Source organism: Paramormyrops kingsleyae, chromosome 13, assembly GCF_048594095.1.
Source record: "Paramormyrops kingsleyae isolate MSU_618 chromosome 13, PKINGS_0.4, whole genome shotgun sequence".
NCBI classification, from domain to species: Eukaryota; Metazoa; Chordata; class Actinopteri; order Osteoglossiformes; family Mormyridae; genus Paramormyrops; species Paramormyrops kingsleyae.
This window is the reverse complement of record NC_132809.1, coordinates 20,883,444-20,907,405: the sequence shown is the minus strand read 5'-3', so window position 1 is coordinate 20,907,405 and position 23,962 is coordinate 20,883,444. Positions and strand designations below refer to the sequence as shown.

The 23,962-nt window shown below is 37.9% G+C and overlaps 1 protein-coding gene across 1 annotated transcript; it reads right to left on the bottom strand.

The window, feature by feature from the left end:
* Window positions 1-842: 842 nt before the first annotated feature.
* LOC111841636 (scavenger receptor cysteine-rich type 1 protein M130-like) lies at window positions 843-23,555 on the bottom strand. The gene is made up of 18 exons (XM_072698689.1): window positions 23,444-23,555; window positions 20,387-20,701; window positions 17,260-17,577; window positions 16,459-16,773; window positions 15,817-16,143; window positions 15,388-15,702; window positions 12,993-13,295; window positions 10,751-11,033; window positions 8,160-8,305; window positions 6,059-6,344; window positions 5,826-5,971; window positions 5,214-5,537; window positions 4,409-4,453; window positions 3,558-3,683; window positions 2,944-3,003; window positions 2,082-2,153; window positions 1,331-1,414; window positions 843-1,253 (listed from the first exon to the last, which is right to left on the bottom strand). The coding sequence occupies exons 1-18, from the start codon at window positions 23,499-23,501 to the stop codon at window positions 1,138-1,140; spliced, it is 3,639 nt and encodes a 1,212-aa protein (XP_072554790.1). The 5' UTR covers window positions 23,502-23,555; the 3' UTR covers window positions 843-1,137.
* Window positions 23,556-23,962: the final 407 nt, after the last annotated feature.

Sequence of the window (23,962 nt, the reverse complement as noted above, 5' to 3'; positions counted from 1 at the left end):
ATACAGGTGTATTTATATTTGTCTGTGTGCATGGAATTCATGTTTTCGGTTTATCTCCAACTATGAATAAATATTTTTGCATAAACTGTTCTTGAAATTCTCTTTTTTTCTACTATGAGATAATGTAATGCTAATTTTATGATAAATCACGTCATTAACCATTTAAAGGTGGATACTGTATATTGCATAATGTACTGATGAATTTTTGTCTGGAATTGACCAAATCACATCACACATTATAATTATGTATAATAACATTACATATTAATTAGGGCTGTCAAAATTAACGGGTTAACGCGGATTAATCCATCATCATGATTAATCTGATTTAAATTTTTTAACGCAATTAACCCATCTGCAGCGCAGAATGACTCAAAAACCCTGAAATGTCTCTGTCAACCTATTTCGGGCAATTTTGGTGCATTCCATTTGCCCTTAGAACTCACATTCCGGAGTTTTGAAGCCGGAAGTGACGACATGCACGTTCCCGTTTCTAGGATCTCCGAGAAACGGGAACGCGCATGTCGTCACTTCCGGCTGGTGGTGTTAATATACATAAGGTCTTTCCCTCAACCATTCACCATCATTGTTTTCTCCCTTGATCCACACCTCTATGTGATAAGGTTTTCCGTCATTTCTTTTACTGTTTGGTCCCTCAGCTGAACATAATTATGGTGCGACCATTTGTACTAAATTTTTTACATGCTCAACAGTGAACTTTTGCCTAACTCATGCGATAGCCTTGTCTCCAGCAAATCTTGGTAACTTCAGCTGGCTACACATTGCTTATCTAGAGATTTGATAATGTGTTTGACCTTCAACATGGTGATAAGCTGCAGCACTAATTAAGGTGCATACAACCAGGGTTAAAATAAGATGCAGAAACGTCAAAGCTAGCATAAGGTGCAGATACATACTTATTTTGGTTACATTGTGCAGCAGTAATTGGTCTACATTCTCTGAAGGTTACAAGGTTACAATATGTTTTGCAGGTTACATATTTGCAGTATTCGCCCAAAGGATTACATTCACTAAGTGTTATACGGCATTATATAACATTCCATAGTATATGGAGCCAATTTAGAAAAATAGCTCTTTATGTGAACCTTTACAGAAGTGTTTCTTCTGAAAGGGAAGTCATACACAAAGATGCTTCCTCGATTTCAGAGGCTCCTCCCCCACATCATCATAGTCAGTCTCAGTGGCTTTAGGGGGGTTGTCCCCAGGAGGCAGTGTGCTCAAAGCTCTTTCACCTTCAGGGACAGGACAAGGGACAGTGGTTAGTGACAAACGTACAGGTCATTTTATTAGTATGCAAAAAGAAACTCACCTGGTAAAACATGTGCAACCTGCTCTGTACCAACAACATCATCATAGACCTCTGGTGTGTCCCTCATTCCTGTCAGCCCTGAACCTGGACAAAAAAGAAATTAAATACGTAATCAGTTTTAGGCCACATGACTGCCCTAGAAAGTGGCTGCATTTAAACCACTAAGTATACTACCTTTCATAATCTCTTAAATAACTGGCCAAAAATACTGTCTGTGGTTGCAGCACATGATTTTAAATGATTATTATAACAGTATGACTAGTATTTATCAAAGAAATTCCTCGGCTTCTGGCCCACAGTGAATACATCATCATAATGTTATACCAGATTGTGTGCAGATGGTAGAGAAATATGAGATCTACATATGTAATATGCATCAAGACTCACAGGCTCTCATTATTGTACCTGTATAATTTAGTATGGAAAATCAATGGAGATACAGTCCATTTAACAATAGAGATTAACAGTACTGAGAAAATATAATAAACTGAAAGAATCTCTGGTACATGGTAGAGACCTACTTGACAGATTGTCAGTATTCTCCACAGGGATAGCATTGGCATAAAATTCTAACTTATCATTCCCATCTGATCCTTCTGAAGTAAAACATAATCGTTACTTAAATGTTAGAATCCTCCTATTGAAATTAAGGGCTAGTTAATCCTTTTACTTCATATAATTCTTATAGCACACAAAGAATTCTACTGTAGCCACTGTACTACCCCTGAAATGCACAGGTCTCAGCCCCTACCTGAAAGAAGGTCTTCTTCACTATCCTCCACATCTTCATACCCAAAAGGCTGCTCCTCAGAGTGGACACTTCCTATGAAGAACAGAGAAAATCATTATGTGCGTAACTGCTGCCTTTTACAGTGACAGAAGACAGGATGCGTGTGGGGTTAGAATACCAAGTTAACACTCCTATCATCAACATCCTCTTGCTGATTCACGTGTGTTTTATTCTGAGGAACTTGTAGATCTGTAGATATGAAGCCCTCTGTGGTTTCTGCGCTCTGACCGCATATTTTGAAATAGCAGGCCAGTATCATATCTGACAGATCTTTATCTTTAAAATAGGTGACTTCATCAAGGCAGAATGAAGACCTGCTGAAGTAAAAACTGAGAACTGTAGGTATCTGCTCAGCTAGTCATGAGAAGCAGTAGCAACCCCTTCACTGTTAATATCAGAGGTTAAAATTCAGACCTAAGCAATTAGGGTTAGATAAAGGTAAATAGATAAATCTAAGCAGAGAGTAAACATGTCACAGGAGACAAAATATATCAAAATCTGATGGACCATCAAAGTCAATAAATTGCCATTACAGTAGATGTGACATTTACAAGAGTACAGCTTACAGTTAAATGGCACTATGCCACACTTTTAGTATTTTTAACTGTTTAATATAGTTTCATATAACGGTATGAATTCATTTTTAAGGATGGGAAACATAACTATGTAGCAGATTATCACAACTTCCAGTCACTCCCCATACAATAACTATTAGATACGATTATTTATGGTAATATAACTTCTGTATATGTCTGTTTTGAGAACAATCAAATTAACTCCTCTTTCCACAGGGTTGTGTAGGTTTCTGCCTTGATCAGTTTACCTTTATAGATCTCCTCATAAATTGCATCATGTGTAAGAGAGGGCCCCACCTGGTACAGAGCTGTAGGAATGGACACAGGAACACTAGTGGTTAGCTCTAAGAGGCAGGAGGGTCTCTAAACCTTATGTAATGTACTTTGATAAAGAGCATTTAATATATCAGCATTCAAGAGACAACTAAACAATGTTTTAGGGCTGTAACCGTACACAAAACTAACAGTTCAATACAAACCTTGATTTTGGGTGCACAGTTTGGTATAATTTCAGTACAGCAGGGAAAATGTTTTTAAATTATTTATTATTAAAATTGCAAACACAAGCACAACTCGGAGCAGTTGTAAAAAAGGCATTGTGTCTCGTCGTGTGTCTGAATTATGGCAAATGCAATATTTGCATATTGTAGAAATAAATATGCAAAATTAATTTTTACAAATAAAAAAAATAACATCAGAGCGTTCAGTGGGCTACGCTTACCTAACCTAAAATGATGCACTGATTGGTACATTACAAATATGTGTACCATTACAGCCCTATTATATTGGTATGTTCATTAGCAAAATGACTGTATGTCATGCAGATATCATTAAATGCTGCTCCTGCTCCATCCTTCCACACCTCTCTTGAGCTCTTTGTTCTGGTTCATCTGGACAGCCAGTATTACCAGCAGGAGCAAGAGAAGAGGGCCCAGGATTAGCAGAACCACAGGGGGTACAGACTGGCTTGACAGGGGAGGCCTTCTGACTACAAATGAAAAGAGATGGACAGACTTCAGGAGATAGATGGGCATAGTTCTGATACAGAACACATACTCAGAAATCACAATGAAGCTATGCAAAACATTACCAATTCTAACCATTTTTTTCCAGAAATGTTGGGGATGGTGGTAACGCTTTACTTGATGGGGTACAAATACTTGGTAATAACTCATTTACTACTGAAGAACAAATCATAAAGAAATCATGAACAAATATAATCGAGATAAAAGGTACATTATGATTCATTATTGAAGAACAAACATTAGATCAGTATTTAACTTGTGTTATTTATGTCTTCGGCGTTCCTTCAGTACTTCACAAAGGTTTACAGAATTAACAGAAATAGTAACAGATATAGCAACTGCTTCAGAAAATATGGTTCATTAATGAGGTAATAAAATTAAATCAATATGTAACCAGGACTACGTTTGTGAGCCTTCAGCCCCAAATGAATCTGAAAGAACCCCAAATGATTTGTTCAACTTATATACTTTAACAACCATGCCAGCAAAAACACAATTAAAAAAGCATACCCAGTACTCTGAAAATGTTCACTAAATGTCATTGTGTAGGGCTTCCCATCAAGTAAGGAGTTACCAGGATGGTTTTACAGTTTTTGAAAGATATAAACAAATACAATCAACCATATCTGGTTCTTCTATCTGTGGTTTTACAAGTATCACAAAGTAAATCACTATATAACAACTTCACCTGTGGTGCTTGTAGTTGTCTCCTCCAGTTGTAACAAAGGTGCATCTGCAAACAGGAACATAGATTTTTAACAATAAACATTCTGTGTAAAAAATAAATGTATCTGTGCTGAAGGACCCAATTTGCAACTCAGTAATAAAATGTTGAGGTTACACTCATCGTTAATTTCCTTGATGAAAACTATGATGGAACTTATTCATCAACGAAGATTTTTAATTGATGAAAAAGAGATGATGATAAAATAAAAATTAATTTATGATGCCAAAAACTATGATGAAATATACTGAGAAAAACATCATGAAGAAACGAGTTTGGAACAGATCAAATCAGAAGTAGTATCTTTAGTTATTGTTGAATGTAGTGGCCCATGTCTGGATAATATTGATCTCACTGGCTACATATGCATAAACCATGCAGTTCTGTCTCTAATGTTTGACATATGGCTAAATTTCACATTTGATGAAAAATGAAACAAGAATCAGAATGTCATGTGGAATAACAGCAAAATTACTAGAAACAAATTTGACATTATACATACATTGTATGTATACACACAAAAAATTTCCAAACAAATTTGAAAATGATGTATTGGACTATGACTAAGCCTATTCTTTTCATCAGCTCTATGTATTGTAGATTTAGTCAAATAAATCTAAAGCAAATTTAGTTGACTGAATATCCTGTAATTCTTGTCGACTAAAAACTAAAACTAAAAATCAGATGACTAAAATATGACTAAAACTAAATTGCATTTTCATCAGAAGACTAAGACTAAAACTAAATTAAAATATGCTATCAAAGTTACCAGTAGCAGGTGCAGCTGTACAGGTAACACCAGCATTCGTCTTGTGAGTGCAGCTCCTCTGGCTCTGGAGACTGTAAGGACAGTCCCACAGGTGGAGCTCATCACCCGTGCAGTTCATCTCATTCAGCCAAATGGTGCCTTCCCCAAAGGTAGAGTTCCCATGAGCCTCCAGTGCTGTCCCACAGCCCATCTGTCTGCAGACCACCTGGGCGTCTCTCAGGTCCCAGGAATCATCACAGACTGATCTCCAGAATCCCCTGAACCACAGCTCCACCCTCCCTGAACACTCAGAGTTGTTTCCCTGCAGTCTCAAGGGTATCTGGCCTGGGGGGGAAGTGAAGACTGTGATTTTCCAGCACTGCAGCAGTCAAGGGACATGTAAGAATGAACGAACTGCACAGATAAATGTTTTATCTAATGCTGAGCTCTGAAATTGCAGATAACTAAGGTACTCAAATGAATTTCTAGATTATGATCATGAAATATCACAACAAAAAGAGTGAAGAAATTTTCCTTATTAGCTCTTTTATTAATGCATGGATTGACATGTGTATCAGTGACATAATTAACAAAGTACTGGGGCAGTGTATCCTCATGCTTCTTCATACTAACCAGCAGGACGGCTAGCGTACACTTCAACTTCACACAGAGTCAGGATGCCATTGGTGGGGAGGAGTATGTTGATGTAGCGTCCCAGCATTCCATAGCAGAGAAAAGTGCGTGGCTGACCTTCTGGAATGAAGGTGATCACAGCACATCTGTACCAAGAAGATCAGGACTTAGTATGGTAAATTATCAAGGAACATTTCATAAAACAGTAGCAGGGAGATGGACACAAAATGTACCGTGGGTTCTGGTTGCCGTTGTCTTCCAGTGAGTTTCCAATGCGAATCTCAGCTCCGCTGATCCACCCAGAACAGCAGTCCCCTCTGTTGGTGATGATCACTTCACTCACTGTGTGTGTTTCCTGCAGATCCAGCCTCCACCAGGGTTTGGACTCGAGCCTTGTCTGTATGCAGGATCCATCACCATAGTCTGCACTGCTGCCTCCGTCAATAGCTTTGCCAGCATCTCCTAACCTGTCATATTGGGATGACTGAGCCGCCCTTCCCTTCAAAGCCACGTTATCTTCTGTACAGGAAAGACAGACACAAAGGTTTTCACTCCTTTCCCATGCAATACCACGTATGCTGTTTTCTCTCCAAAGATGCTCCCTGCTGTTTTCTAGAACATTTCTAGAAAAGTTCATTCTATGTGGTAAAAGACAATTTGGTAACATTTAACTTAAGGTCATGTATTTTGTAATTTATAAACACATTCATAATGCCTTATAATATGTAAAGCATAAATAAAGCATTATAAACATGCCTATAAATATTTATCAGAAGGAATAACACATTATAGCCATGTTTATTATGCATTATGACTGCCTTATAAGGCTCTCATCTATAATGCACTATAGATAGCTTTATAATGCAGTTCAAAGCATCCTTAATGCTTATACTGACCATTATAATGCATTATAAAAGTATCTATGGTACATTATAGATGAGTTTCATAAAGCATTCATAATGCATAATACACATGGCTATAATGTGTTATGCCTTTTGATAAATATTAATAGCCCTGTTTATAATGCTTTATGAGTGCATTACTATTTCTTATGAATGTGTTTATAAATTAAAAAAACATGACCTTAAGTAAAGTGTTACCGACAATTTTCCATGCTACAGAATTGAACGCTGAAAATATTAGGAAACTGTTACAGGAATGTTTTAGACCAGGGGTCTCCAACTCCGGTCCTGGAGAGCTACTATCCAGTCGGTTTTCAATCCTACCTGGCTTCTGATGAGCCACACCTGTTCTCAGGTAAATACCAGGGCCAGGTGTGGCTCATCAGAAGCCAAGTAGGATAGAAAACCTACTGGATAGTAGCTCTCCAGAACCGGAGTTGGAGACCCCTGTTTTAGACAAATAAGACAAATAAGTTCCAATATGCGCAACAATGACATAAGAATTAGGTAATATGAAATCAAATCCATCCCTTAGTTTCTTAATGATTACCGAGCCAATAATGATAAAATGTGCATAGGCTCATTGAATGCCGTGAAGCTTTTAATGCTGTGTCAGTTATTCTTGCAAATATGCTAAAAAAAAAACAAAACAAATTTGATGAATACGTATGACGCATAATATAATACATGATGTATCCTTCTCTAATCCCCTCATTATGTGTTGTTTTCAGTTTTTTATATTGTAAAAATTGGTCATGATTTGTCTGTTACCAATATAGAAGGTAGCTGGGACAGTTGCATTGGGTCCTCATGTTAGAGATCAAAAAACGTATGATTTTAAAATCATGATTAGATGGCAGTCATGCCCTTGAAAACATTACAAAAGATACAAAAGATAGTTGGAAATAATGTATTATTTATGGCATATCTAATTTTAATTAATGAATTTAATAACAACAATTGCAATAATAAATTATATATGCATGATAAATATAGAATCACACAGCATGTTCAAACTCAAAAATAATGTAACACTATCATATTATTTCATATATATTACATTACGTTATAGCGCCCTTGTGCAGAACATTTATGACTGGATTACAAGTGCATTACATCAGTAAATCATTTTGATAGTTAATCAGGTCTTGGTTCTTAGCCAGAGTGATTTTTATCAATTTCTTTGTTTTTATAGCTTCTGTTTATTTAAAATCTTGTTCAACATCTGAAATTTTAAAGAACGTTAATTAAAATTAAAGATTATAAACACACATTGATTTACTACTGTACTTTTTCTGGCTGGCACTACATGTGCGGTTATAGAAAATTAATCAACGCCCATCTGACCAGCTCAGCTTCAAGAACTGAACAGTGCTGTGGTATAGATTTATGTAAGCAGATTTTGAGCTATTTCGTTTTATTTTATACCAACCAACAAGACGACTTATATGCACTTCAACTTCACACAGAGTCAGGCTGTTAGAGGCTGGGAGGAGCACATTGAGGTAGCGTCCCAGCATTCCCTGGCAGTGGAACGTTCGGGACTTTCCTGCAGGGATGAAGTCAATCACCGCACACCTATAAAGAGAGAGTAGAGAAACTAAAGTACATTTTTCTAATCTAAGCTAGTCTGTAAGATGTTAACCTCAGTCAAGTGCTATATTATATTCTGTTATATTCAATATTTTGTGTCCGACCAGCTGCTCTGTCAGCATGTTGCTATTTTAAGGCAGCAAAATAGCATTGCGCTTTTCACCAACAAGAACCATGTCTAAAGTCAGTGGCGCATTATTAAATGATATTTAAGGTGTGCAATTTAGAGACGTGTGAGTGCACAACATTCGTTATGGACACAGGTACGCACTCGAAGTGCACTAATGTTTTTTTGTTATTTCATTTAATTTCATTATTTCATTTCTATATGTTATTATACAGTATATCTGGTCCTTTCACGCAATCATACTGCTTAGTGTGTGTGTGTTTGTGTGTCTGTGTGTGTGTGTGTGTATATATATATATATATATATATATATATATATATATATATATATATATATATATAAATATTATCAGAATTAACCACATACTGAAATTTGGACTGCTGAAAATGCATTACAGATGTTTAGATACATGAGGTGGAACAGTACAGCCCTCAGAAAGTGCCAGCATTCTTTGTGGCATGCTGAATGTTGCGTAACACTGCCATGCGTGATGGATGTCTATTTGACATAAATGAGGACACATTAGCGAACCCGATGCCAACAGAGGAATGTATGCTGGTAGCAGCACAGGCAAGGAGGGATCAGCTGGCAGAAGACCTGAATCGTCTGATCAACATGGAAGCATCAACATACACACCGAGGTCTTTCTCATAATCAGCTACCTTTATTTCAGTGGAACCCATAAAATATCTGTACTTTATATTTCTGCTCCTTGCATGGATTACCTTACATTTATCTATGTTAAATTTCATTTGCCAGGTATCAGCCCAGTCGCTATTTAAATCAAGATCCCATTGTAGTCTCTCTGCTGCTAGATCAGTATCTGCTACACCACCCACCTTGGTGTCTGCAAATTTAACCAGTTTACTGTATGTATTGGTGTCAATATCATTAATGTAAATTAGGAACAATTGTGGTCCTAAAATAGAACCCTGTGGTACCCCACTATGAACGCAGGCCCACTGTGACATTGTGCCACTAATAACTACCTGCTGTTTCCTGTCTGTTATCCAGTTTTCGATCCAAGCTGCTACATTTCTAAAATCACTGCAGCTTTGAGCTTAAGCAAGAGCTGTTTGTGGGGGACAACATCAAAGGTCTTCTGGAAATCTAAGTAGATCACATTGTAGGCCTTAATTTAATCAGATCTCTTGTAACCAGTACTCTCAAAGAACTCAAGTAGATTAGTTAAACAGGACCTACCTCTCCTAAATCCATGTTGGCTATAGCTCAGAATGTTATTTGAATCCAGGTAATCTACCATTTTCACTTGGATTATAGCTTCCATTACTTTTCCAGTTATGCAAGTTAAACTGATTGGCCTATAGTTTTCTGGATTACTTCTATTCCCTTTTTTTGAATATGGGTGTTATATTAGCATGCTTCCAATCAGAAGGTACCACACCAGCAGATAAGGATTTTTGAAGTAGTAAAGTTAAAGGTTGGCTAATAATATCCCTCATCTCTTTTAAGTCTATAGGCAAGATGCCATCAGGGCCCTGCAATTTATTTATTTTGAGCTTAGCTAGGCTTTGTCCGACATCAGCCACAGTTGTACATATATTGGTCATAGACTACTCTATATTTGTTCTAAATGGTAGTAGGTTATTCGTGCGAACACCCGTGTAAAATAATCATTAAACTCATTTACTATATCAATTACATTTTTAATTAGAAGGCCCGTACTATTTTGCAAATTAGTGATTTCAACTTTTAGAGCTCTTTTGGAGTTAAAGTATTGGAAGAAACTTTTAATGTCATCCTTAGCCTCCAATGCCATATTCCTTTCTACATTCCTCTTAGCGAGTCTAATGTTATTTTTTAGATACTCCTGCTTTATTTTGAAATCATTAGTTATTTTCCATTTGTGGAAGAGAGCCCTTTTCCTCCTGACTTTATTCTTAATTTCATAGTAAACCACCTTGAAGAGGTAGGAACAGAGTCTGGTGCAAGGTACTTGTTTGTTTATAGATTTGAACACCTTAAAATCACCTTAAAAACCATAGATTGTGTTTTGTTTGAGCAAAGACTACACTTTTATGTATATTTTGCAAACTGTAGACCCAAAATTTATAAAAACACACAAGCATAATTAAGTACCCGTTCCCAGACACTGCTCGTTCAACAGCAAGCTTCTGTTTTCCCCAAGTACAAGTATTTCGCACCAGTAATGGTTCTTAACTAGCTCAGAAATGGATTGATAACCAGTTGTCATCTAGTGAAACCATTACACTTATCAAGACCAGACTCTGTTCCTATCTCTTCAAATAACACTTTAGTAAACAAAGATGTCAAAATGTACCTTGGGTTCCTGTTGCCGTTGTCTTGTAGGGAGTTTCCAATGCGTATCTCAGCTCCATTGATCCTCTCTGAACAGCAGTCCTGTCTGTTGGTGACAGTCACCTCAGTCACATTGTGTATTTCCTGTAGGTCCAATCGCCACCAGGGTTCAGATTCCCATTTAGTGTGTGTGCAGGATCCAGTGACAAAGTTTGCATCATTGTTTCCATCGATAGCATTGTTAGCACTACTGAAATAATCAAACTGAGATGACTGGGTTGCTTTTCCCCTCAATGCCTTGTTTCCTTAAGCACAAGAAAGATAAAAGGAGATGGTTCATGTTAAAACACTGTTTTACTCTAGATTTTAAGCAATACAATTCATTTGTGGCAATGTTGTTGATTTCTGAAAAATATTTTAAAAAAGGGCTTAACTCTGAGGTTTGGAGCTGAAGGCACAAGTGCCACTGTAGGCAAGTGGCAGCATAATCAATGGCATGCAGATATGTGCACAAGAGATAATTTTTATTTTTTTGATTGACACCTTCTCTCACCTCAATGCTCAGTCACCTCTTTCACACACATTGGCTAATGTGCAGCCTGTTGTCTCACCCGGACAGGTGGCCACGCCCACCTAGGCGGAGCAACAGCTGAAGCCACTTCACGTGGATATCACCGCCACATAAAAGCGATTGAGTCAGGAACAGTGGCGCAAAGTATTGTTGCCATTATCCTTAATAAGCCTTACCGAACCGAACCGAACATTCTTTTGTCTTTCGTTTCTCACGCCTGCCCTGCCTGCCCCGGATCCCGGATAATTGGTTTTATGTATTTTACTTTATATTTTGTATTAATTATTTTCATATGAATATTTTTGGGTTGTGGAATGAATCATCTGAGTTTCCATTATTTCTAATGGGAAAATTTGTTTTGATATACCAGTGCTTTGAATTACAAGCATGTTTCCGGAACTAATTATGTTCACAAACCACTGTATAATTTTTATACATTATGGGAAAATTCTGAGGAATGCCCTCCCAAATGCCCTCCTGTCACTCTCGCCAATCACTTAAGCTGTTGATGGTAGTTTTGACTTGACGCCAAGACCCCTGCAAACCCTCATGTCTGTACTTCCTACCAAGTCTCCCTTTCAGCCAGGCTGCCATAGTTACTTTAGTACTGCCGGAGGTTAGGTGTAGGGCACTAACTCTCTTCTCTTTCTTCTTTTTTCCGAGCTGAACACCGAGCTGACAATTCACCACTTGAACCCTCACCTGGACTCTATGGAGACCATCATCTGGAACCAGCTGGGACTATTTCAGTCAGTTTTCCACATTTGCTCCTAGTCAAAATTACTGAAATGTTCATTTTGAAATGAAAGTTACTGAAAGTACTATATATATTTTGAAGGAGGGACTGTGCATGTCTCTTGCAACACAAAACAGTTTCTCAATAATTATTTAATGATGTGGGTGAGAGTTTGGTGGGTTTAACCATTGAATGATAATTAATGCACACTGATTAACCTGTATGAATGTAATAAAAATCCAGATCCGTTACAAATATTGTTAACACTTTCTGTGAAGCTCTCATCTATAATGCATTTGTGGCTCATAATACACTTTTAGCCTGGAAAGATGTTAAATCTTACCTTAAGATACCTGCCTGTCTTTGTTCAGTGGCTCTCAATCCTGATTTCCCCTCTCAATTAATTAATACTAGCTTCTTGCAGTGGTCTAATTTGGAATGAGCTGAATAGCTTTTGACTAAATAAATGAACTCAAAACCTATGCAACTTTGTCTAATAATTTTTATGTTATCTTTAAATAATTTAAAAGACCTTAGGGAAATGGGATTTGGAATGTGCGTTTGATGAATGATTGGTGCTCCTTTTGGAGAAATACATACTCTAAAAGTGTACTACCATTGGTATGCATAAACTTAAAGCTCACTGACAGAGTCTGTTTAACACAGGTCTAGTTTCATGTTTCAAATATCAAATATAAAAGCTTACTATTCCTCAGACTTTCTGGTTGTGTGATGAAGTTTTTAGGGAAAAAATCCACTCAGCCTTACAGGATTCTGAGTGTAAAGTTCAGTAGGCCCCATGTGTCCTAAATCATATCTCCTGAATAGTCAGCTTGGAGAGGTATCTGATCAGGTATCAAAAATTGGCACACTCCAAATTCCACAAACTTTTGCACGATGTGCCTCCTTCTCTCAGCAAACTATTCTATACAGAACTATTAAAAGATCCTTCCTTACCTTCACAGGTGATCTGAACCACTGCATCATCATCACAGTCACTCTCTCCCCAGTTAGAGGATGGGCACTGCCACAGTGTGGAGTCATGTGGCCGACATTGCAGGTTATCAAGCCAGTCCAGAGCTCCTTTCAGTCGAGACCTTGTGTTAGAAACAGTCCCACTCTTTCCACAGTTGAGATTTTGACATATCAGACTGGCTGTGTATGTGTCCATTTGATTGAAGCACACATTTCCCCAGGTGCCGTTGTAGAAAACCTCCAACTGCCCAGAGCAGCCATCAGCCAGCCTGATTTCTTTATGTTCTACAGGGAGTTCAAAAGAATAACTTGAAATAACTGAACAGTTATTTATACACAGAGAAAATTCTTTGAAACATTAAATTACAGTCAAATCCATGCTTTACTGTAGAGCATGTAGCTGGTCCTGTTTCAAATGAATGGTTTTCTATGGCAACACGCCCCGGATGCAATATGTCTCATGAGCCCAATCTTAATATTACAAAGTAAAACATTTCAGATAACACCATGGGCTTTTATTTTGATAAGAATTTGTTTTGATTTGTATGCTGCCCTCAAAAGCTACCGTATTTTGTAATAAAGATACAGCATAGGCTACATAGAAGGGCTGTAACGATACACAAATTCATTGTATGCCATTAGGTCACATCATTTTTGATTCAGTACACACAGTGAAATGAATTAATACATTGCTTGACACAGGCAGAATCTAAATTTACAAGTAGACATTCAACAGGGTATCCCTGATAATTGAGGCTATGAGTTTCTTATGACTGTTGTATTGCTGGTTACTCTCAGTCATAAACAGCAGTTGGAGAAAAACTAAACTTCAAGTACTTTCAAAAACAATTTTGGGGGGCATCTCAGTTTTAAATCACTTGCAAGAGTAACAGCGCAAAGGTGAGTAAAATCACAACATTGTTCAGTTCTGTGGCGACAGTCTTCGTCCTCACCCCTTCTTCCTTGGGTAAAGTTTGTTTTGCTCTGCAGTCTTTTGGCTGTCACTCTCCACTCCACTACTTTTAACTCTGCTGACCGAGCAGTGCCAAATGTACTCACCACTCCGAACTAAGTTTTATATTTATGTTTGTAAATTGGAGAAAATTATAATTTTACGAAGACCTGGGAAGGCGTGATGACGATTTACTATAAAAAGTATATGGAAGAATTAGGAATCCCAATAAACTTTGAAGCCTACATCTAATCTTAGGAACTAAAGAAAACTCCGGAAACCGTACCATTTGACCAGAGACGTACTCTCGTCATAGAGAATGACTTTGAGGAAGATGTAAATTATGCAGTTAAGACAGAAGCGTGCGATGGACTGCCTCATTCATATATAGCTAAAGAAATATCTAAATGAAAAATAATAATATTAACCCATAAAAAAAATTATATTTACGAAAGTATTATCATAATATGTTAAGACATGAAAATGGGGATGCGTCTATCGTTCTGAGAAGAGCCGCAGCCTCGTGCTCAAAGAGCCGCACGTGGCTCTCGAGCCACAGGTTGCCGACCCCTCACCCCTGATCATACTTGGCAGTAGGGAACACAGGATTTAGATGGGATGTACTTCATTATGATTGTTATCTTGTTATGATGAGTCTTATATTTCAATTTTCATTTATATATTTATTCTTCCAATGTGCAATAAAGCGTCTCTTGGGTTTTATTATTCAGATACATTGATAGACACATTGCTTTTGGTTAACAATTGATCCTAATTGTGTTTCTGTCTGCAATAAATAACTGTGTAAAAAAAAAAAAAAAAAATTCCCTGCAATACCAAAATTGCAAGCGCCAAATTTTGTGTACCATTACACCCCTACTACGTAGGGTATTACATTTCCCTTCAGTTCAAGAAGTCTGTTGCAAAGTCATAGACTTGCATTATTGTGACACATTCACAAATTATATATTATTATATCCAAGTCATGCATGTTTGAGAGTTGACAAATCAATGTTACTGTTACACTGGAACGCTGAAGGTTTATTATGTAAAGTTTTTTTGGAATTTATTTTGCCAAGCCCCAGAGAAGTTTTTTGTTCCGTTGAATACTGACTATTTTATACAATGGAACATACAGAAATGAGAAACACAGCTATGATTTGCTGATTATGCTGTACAACCCTATTATTTTGGATAAGCGCACCCCACTGGTTAACTGCACACAACAGTGCCGAATCTGTGAACTTATGCAGTCGACTGGACTTGCATAAATATTGCATAAATAAGAATTTTTGAAAGCCTAAAGTACTTCAACTAAACTGTAAAGATCAACATTTTGCAATATATGACAGAAACCAGGTCTTTAGGTTTCATAATAGATTTTTTTACTTTCTTTTTTTTTTTTAAGATGAAGAATTTTCACACCTGAACACACAATGCCTACATCCTCTTTATGCAAACAATCATTCTGTCCCGATGGTGCTGAAGGACAGTCCCACAGAGACGTCTCATTCCCCTCACAGTCCACCTCATCCAGCCAGATGGGTCCAGTTCCTGGTCCAAAGAAGGTGGGCACTGGGTCACTGAGAGCCGTCCCACACTGGAGCTGCCTGCACACCACCTGAGCATCCTTCAGGTCCCAGGAGTCTCCGCACACTGTCCCCCAGGAGCCCTGGTGGAGAATCTCCAGCCTGCCTGCACAGCCCCCAGCGTCACCCACCAGCCGGATGGACTGGTGTTCTGGAAGGAGATAGAGAGGGAGGCGTTACATACATTTAATAAAGTACACATTTCTTTATAGAAGAACTTTTAAATAATTTTCTCTATAAAATATTATAACTATGATGTACTCACTGGAACACACAATGAACGCTTGAGGACTAGAGCTGCAATTAAGTCTGTGTGGATCACTGCAGTTCACTAGGTGAGACTCATTCCCTGAGCACTGGTACCCTGTCAGACACACATCATTTCCCGGGGTCCCAGACAGGGAGGAACTGTACAGCTTCACTGCGGAGCCACAGCCCAGCTGCCTGCAGACCACAGAGGCCTCCTTGAAGCTCCAGGAGTCCATGAGAACTCTGCTCCAGGCCAGCTGGTAGTAAACCTCCAGGTGACCCTCACAGTCACTCTCTCCTGACAGTCGCACTGTCCCATTGAGAGCTGAGAGAGGTTTAGACCCTGCAAATGCATCATTCACTGTCAGCAGTAATCAGATACACGCATCAATACAGCATTTAGCAGGTTTAAACAGTTGTTTGCTTAATTTCTGCCTCATACAATCATATACTATATTGTTAAATCTCTGTACATATCATGTAGCTATAAATGTTCAATGGACAGAAATTGCACAAATAAACTCAGTGTTACAGTATAAAAACTCCCAAAAACTCAATAATGAAAGTAGAACAAAAATAAATCTCTATCAAAAACAGAATATTTAATATTTAAATCAACATTATTTAGTACTCGTCGTTTGTCCACATCAGTCCTTACCATCACAGATGAGTCCCGCATCCCGTCCATGAGAGCATGCAGCTCGACTCCATGAGGACACAGCACATTGGGATAGGTGTGTCTCATTCCCCTGGCACTCAAAAACATCAGCCCAGATGTGGCCCCTCCCCTCTCCAAACCAGGCCTGTCCTGGCACTGCCAAAGCGCTCCCACACTGCAGCTGCCGACAGAGGACACTGGCTGCTCTCATATCCCAGAATGCATCACACACTGTCCCCCACTCACTGAGGTACTGCAGTTCCACTGTCCCAGAGCAGGAATCAGGGCCACCTAACAGCCTGGAGTCTGTGTACCCTGTGAACAAGATGGGGGGTGGGGGGGCTGTTAGCACTGTAACTTAATAATTTTAAGATATTTATAGTTCACATTTTTAAATTCACTGAGTGTCCTTAGTAACCCTTCACATTAACTGCACCTTTATAATGCATTTTAATACCTTTATAATGCATTTTAATACCTTTATAATGCATTCAAAAACATTTAGTGAACCTTCATAATGCATTCATAGGACATTTATAAGAAGTTTGGAAGTATACCTCACCATACTAAATACTTTAACATCTTTAATATACAATTATAATGTCTGTTATTAGTGTATATTACAACTGTTCATTGAATTTTCTGCTTAAGAATGCTCTATGAATGCACTATAAATGCATTATGCAGGTGCACTCAATGTTATATTAATGTGCAGTTAATGTAAAACATTACCATGTATTTATGATATATATTTTCTTCATTAATTTTTCACTTTTTTTCACATTGTCAGACTGTTCTTACCTGAACACACCAGTCCCACATCATTACCATGGGAACAGTTCTGTGTCTTTGAGGGTGATTTTGGGCACAAGTAAAACTGAGATTCATTCCCTACACATTGAATCTCCTCTCTCCACACCTGGCTGCTGTCCCCCTTTCCAAAAGCAGCGCCCCCCAAAACCTCCACAGCGATGCCGCAGTCCAGCTGCTGACACACAACCTCTGCATCATGTAGGTCAAAGTCAGCATCACACACGGTGCCCCAGGTTACTCCCTGCTGCACCTCTACTCTCCCAGAGCACTGATGTGGACCTTGCACCAGCCTGACATCTCGATGGTCTGAAGTTCAAGGGGAAACAAACAGCGGGTAATTAGCACTGATTATATTTTGTCAGCATTCTTCATTTTATGCAAAGAGAGCAAAATAAATGCTGGATGTGAATTTTGTGTGAGACGCTGTATTTTAACATCGCATTTTTGTTTTTACTTTTCTTAACCCAAATACATATAACTGTTACACCCTGCATCCCTTCCCCCTCATTCGGTTAAGTATCTTGTTCACAAGTGAAGGAAAAATGGAGTGGAAGATTGACAGATGATCTGTGCAACATCACGGTTATGTGGACACTGTATTGTCGTGATAACGAGAGAGCTGAGTCGGAAAGTGAATCTTTTGATTGACTGACTGAAATACCTTCCTGCCTTCACCTATGGTCACAAAATCGGGGTAGTGAATTAAAGAATGAAATTACAAAGTCACTGCTGCTCCACCTCGCAAGGAGCCAGCTGAGATGGTTCAGGAATCTGTGTAGGACGTTTCCTGGACAACTCTCTGGGGGATGTGCTCTGGACATATCCAACCAGGACAAGACCCAGGTCCAAACCCAGTGCACGCTGGAGAGATTATACCCTTCAGGTGGCCTGGAAACGCCTGGGTGGTCCCTAGAGAATCTATAGGAGGTGGTTGGCAAGAGGGAGGTCTGAGTTAGGCACCGTCCACACAGCAAGCGGGAAAATTTTTGCGCTGTTTAATGTAAATCAGAAGAGTGGCGCCACTCTCTGCTGGCGCAATGCCGCCGCGGGTCTCAAGTGCCGCCCGGTTTTTGCCACGCCACTCAATGTTCAAGTTGATTGAAGTTTGATGTAGTTCGCAGACCTCTAGCAAAGTGGCATCCAGTCAGATATAATGTTCGGTTTGTGACCTGTAGGTTTCGTTACTTGGAAACCAAACTGCTTAAGCGGTTTCAGAAAATGGATGGATGGATGTGGATCGGCGGTGTGCTAGCATTTCAGTGTTCTGGTAATCACAAACGAAAACGGCAAGAAAAGCACAGACGACAAAAACTATGTGCAAACATTGTAAAAGACTGATAACATACACAAACAGCACAACGAAATGCTTCAGCATGTCCACCGACACCACAGTGAGCTCAATTCACCACAGCCAGAGCGAAGATTATTAAAAGGGCAAACCGCGCTAAAAAGCTGCACATGCAAGCCTTAGTTTACTTATGTGAATTTTTGTTTTTATTTACTAATTTTGATTTGGGGTTTTTTTTTACAGTATTTTATTCAATTTCAGTTGCACTGTTAAGAGTACATGTTTTGCACAGTTTAGAAAGATAAAGGAATATTATTAAATAAATTTGTCTGCAGCTCATTCTGATGAAAAATCGTGAGAAAATCACATCATGAACTCAGAATCGCGATTCGTATCGAATCGTGAGTTGAGTGTATTGTTACATACCTAATATGTGTTGTTATTAAATTCTGTTCATTTTCTGAGCAAATATACACTTACTTAGATAAACTGCTTCGAACATTTTCTTGGACTGCCTCAGACTTTTTCAGAGTACTGTTTCTATAGAAAAATAAATTAGGTTTAAAAATGGTAAATATAGCAATGAAAACCTCTGAATCGGGTCTCCGATAATCAGTTTAACAATTTATGAGAGGTTAGCAGGAAGAAAAGGATCTTTTTATTTTTATCACTCACTACGTAAACAGTCAGAAAAAATATGACCCTGGTACAGTTTTCCTTCCCAAGGTATAAACAACATTAATGTTGTTTATACCAATGGCACAAAAATGTTCCTCACAGTCCATTTCTGTACCTTAATTTAGATTAAAAGGTACATTTACCAACAACTAGGATACAGCTGGCAGATCCTTGATGGTACAGTAGAAGGGACAAGTAATTGTACCCTAAAAGGTACAAATTGGTACCAGGTCATTCCACACCAGCTCACATAGAACCTTGCCGGTCGTGTTATGGGTTTTCATGAAAAAAAAAATCTATAGAAATATTTATTACTATTTTAGTGCAATATCTTAAAGCTGTAGCCCCAATAGTTTTTCTGTGAAAAATGTTTAAAGTTGTTACAATGAGTCACAAATGGCTCATAATGGACTTTTGAAATTTATGGTAGGTATAAATAAGATGCTTCAGATGATGTTCATTGAATTTCAGCTTGTCTGTCATATGTTCGGCATTTTTTAGCATTTCTTTGCCAGATTTTAAGATATATACAGATAAAGAAAATTTATAGATTTTTTTTAGAACAATCCATGACATGACCTGCAAGACTCTAGGTGAGTTGGTGTGGAATGACACTACTTTTTTCTGGCAATGTATATGTATATACAGTACACCATTTAAACCCTGTAATTACATCACTTGAATTTCTTAGCAATTTAATGAAAATGTTTGCTTACCGACAGTCAAAGGTATGTTAAGTTTTGTTTTCAAAACAATGTCTGAACAGTTGCGCAAATGGAGTACAGATGCTCCTCTACTTAAAAATGAGATACGATCTGAACAGCCGTTCGTAAATTGAAATGTTCGTAAGTCATTATTTAACATAATTTTAAGATTATACGCAATTACAAAGAACTGTGATGTTGGGAGTACGCACGCTACGCTGCTGTGCGGCGGGAGTAGCAGGCAGAAGTTGTACTACCTGGAATTGGCGCACAGAAAAAAAAAATTATGTTGCAGAGAGGAAACGGGAGCTCAATGAACACAATTTGGACTTACAGTCCTCTTCGTTTGTATGTCTGAAAGTTCGTAAGTTGAAAGTTTGTAAGTAGAGGAGTGTCTGTATATTGCTTTGTGGAGAGTATTTAGAGAGCCACAAATGGTTCCTACCTGCACAGATAACTCCAGCATCAAGAACATGGCTACAGTGAATGATAATCTGCTCATCTTGTGCACAGTTCTTCAGTGTCGATTCTGACCCTCCACAGGCCACACCACCCATCAAGATCCTCCCTGTTCCTTCTCCAAAGTGACCGTATTGTGGTGCTGCTACAGCAACTCCACAGAGCATCTGTCTACACACCACTGCAGCATCATCTATATCCCATCTACTCCCACATACGGTGCCCCACTGTCCTTCCTGAAGAACCTCCACTCTCCCAGCACAGCGGCTGCCACCATCCACCAGCCTGACATCGTCACTGCCTGGAAGCACAGACCAGTCACTGTTAGTAGGTTCAGTTCAGTGTTGTTCTCATACATAACATCCTGTCTCCAGATCTGTATTATACAGGTATCAATGGAAAACACATTTTAAAAATGAAAAGAAAGTAATTAGGCTATATGTTGTCACTGTTCAATGAAAACTGCATATGTCCACTTTTTGATATTAAGATAAGCCATTGCATAACCAGGTCTTTTTGCTGCAACAATCACTATATGTAACACATACACACACATGTCGGGTGAACATATCTTAATGGGGACCGCTCATTCATTTCTATGGGAAAAATGCTAACGCTAACTATGAAAACCTTAACCCCTACCCAGCCCTAACCGTAACCATAAGTAACCAAGCAAAATACACACACACACGCACACACACAGTGTTTAATTAGTAAACTCTGAAGTGTTGGTGTTCTCCTCTTTTTTTCCAATCCAACAAAAACTGCTTCCAAGCACTACATTGCATGCGTAAATCAACATTACATAATACGTGTACAAGAATATATACAATATAATTCCAATTGGCTCAATTTCTTTAATGCACGTAATAAACACAAAAACCAACATAATATGAATAATGTTTAAGATATACCACGTTAAAACTAACATACAAACCTCTGCTTCTGCTAAACATGCAAGAGTAGCAAAAATGTTTTTGCAGTACTGTTCAGTTTCTCTCACACTGTTTATAGTTAACTGTAAGTCCTAAATTATTTGTGTTGTATCATTTTGTAGCATCCTTGCTGTCTATAAAACCGTAGCCAAAATGAGCTGAAATTCACAGTCAATATATGTCTATCTTCATGCCAGTGAATTTTGACTAGTCAATCAATTATGTTCAGAATATATAAAGAGGTGTGTGTTTGCAGTATCACTGCCATTATTGTCTTTCCATGGCTGCAGGCAGATGAGGTAATTGGGCATGATAAAGGACAAAGATACAGTCAACCATAACAGAAACTTTTCAGAAGAATAGAAAATGTGAGAGAAAATCAAATGAAGCAAAGAAACTGGACAGTGCAGTGACTGAAATCCTCTGCATGAACCAGGTCCCTATCTCAAGTCCCTATTTCAAGTTTCAAGGCAGTCATATTCCAATCGGACTTATACTGTCTCTGTATTGCTGAACCTTTTTATCAGTGTACAGAATGTTTATTGCAGTTGGATAGGTTATGTTTCCTTAATGTCCCAATAATCTGATAGGCTAGTTGTTTTAAATTTTTTTGCTTAAAATTAATGTCATTGTTTGACATAAAAGTCAGTGTTCTAAAATGGTAGGCTTACTAATTGTTTTCCTTTTTCTTACCTCAGTTAAAGACTATATAACAAAACTGTTTAAAGCCACTTTAAATGTTTATTTATTTGTAACTACTGTTCATTGTTAATTCCATATTTATATTGTCTGCATTGCATAGGTTCTCTAAAAACTCATCCTCATTGTTCTTTTAATGCAGTCAAATTATAATTTGTAGTGTGCCTATTTTTTTTTTAATTACTGAATACAGACGAAATCCATCTTTCCTAATATTCATCAGAGGCCTATCCCACACACCACAAAACAGAAGGGTACACCCTGGATGGGATGCTACTCTATTATACTAAATAAAATATGATTCTGATATCATAACTATATAGATTTTTTTCCAGATGTGACACTGTCCTTCTGCATGGCTACAACTAATCTGAAATAATAGATCTTATTAATGATCACTTGCAATGACTTTAATTTCAATTTTCCTTTATGCATCACAAAATTTTTGCCATATAAAGGTGAACTGTGACAAATGTAACATCCATCCATTCATCCATCACCGTAACTGCTTAATCCCAATGGCAAATATAACAAAATATACATTTATATAAACAAAAATGTATTTAATATGAATTATTTTTTTAGTATTATAGGATATCTTACATGTGCTGTAAGAGTATTATAGTGATTACTTTTAGTTATGAAGCCACAATATTTTGATTGCACTTATCAATTGAATAATGGCCAAAAATCTCATTATTTTATATTAAAGCACATTCTGAATATTCTGATAATTTCATAGATCATAATGTGTGGTAATAAGATATACACAGGCTTGGCAAGAAAAAACTTACCATTGGAATTTAAATCCACATTTGCTTATTTCCTTCAATTGACTGGGTCTAGGCTCAGCAAGGTTATGCAGCAATAAAATTAACTCAGTACCTGAAACTACTTAACGATCAGGTTATCCCATCAATGGATCTTTTCTCCCCTGACAGTATTGGCATATTACAGGGTGACAAGCCCAATATTCATTAGGCTTGAATTATGAAAAACTGGTTCAGAAAGCATGAGGAATCATTTATACATATCAATTGGCCACCACAGAGTCCTGACCTTAACCCCATTGAAAGGCTTTGGGATGCAGTGGAGAAGACTTGACAGAGTGCTTCAAACCTCCTGTCATCAATGCAAGATCTCAACAGAAACAATATACAAATGTGGATGAAAATAAACGTTGAGATGTTGCATAAGCTCACTGAAACAATGCCATGATGAATGTGTGCTGTAATCAAAGATAAACTCCACAAAATAATAAAGCATGCAATATTTTTTTTGGCCAGGTTGAAAGATTACTATACATATTCAAAATGTTCACCATGCCTTGATTGCTTAAATTGATGTCTTGACCCATTGACAAAAGGTGACAAAAGACCACTGGAGTGAAGGTAGGACATTGTACTTACTGGCTGTGGTGACCAAGAATGCGAGAGGGAGGATGAACAGGCAGATCTCCATCTTCATCAGCACAAACCTCCTCCTCTATAGCTGAGACTCCAACCTTCACTTCTGATCTCTCAGTTCGAGCAAGTGCCTTTGTACCATCCTAGCCCCCAGAGAAAACAAATTCCACCAGCCAATGAAGTTCAACAGTGCCTTATCAGAGCAACAACAGGAAAACATCACATGGGTAAAGTGACAAATCAGAGGACTCTATGTAGACTTTCTCCATATTTAACATACAGGAACTCCTCATCTTAGTAGAACTGCCAAACAATGAAAGAACTCCAGTTTTTGTTGAAAAAGAATTCAGAAATATTTACATAAATGTTTCATTACATGAATCTAAGATACAGCATTATTGTTCCAAACACTGAGTTAGTAAACATTCTTAGAGGTACTGTTGTTGTCAAAATGCTTTTCCTTTATATAAAAGTATATAGGCACCCCTTCACATTCACCAGGGTTAGTGGTGGAAGAAATAA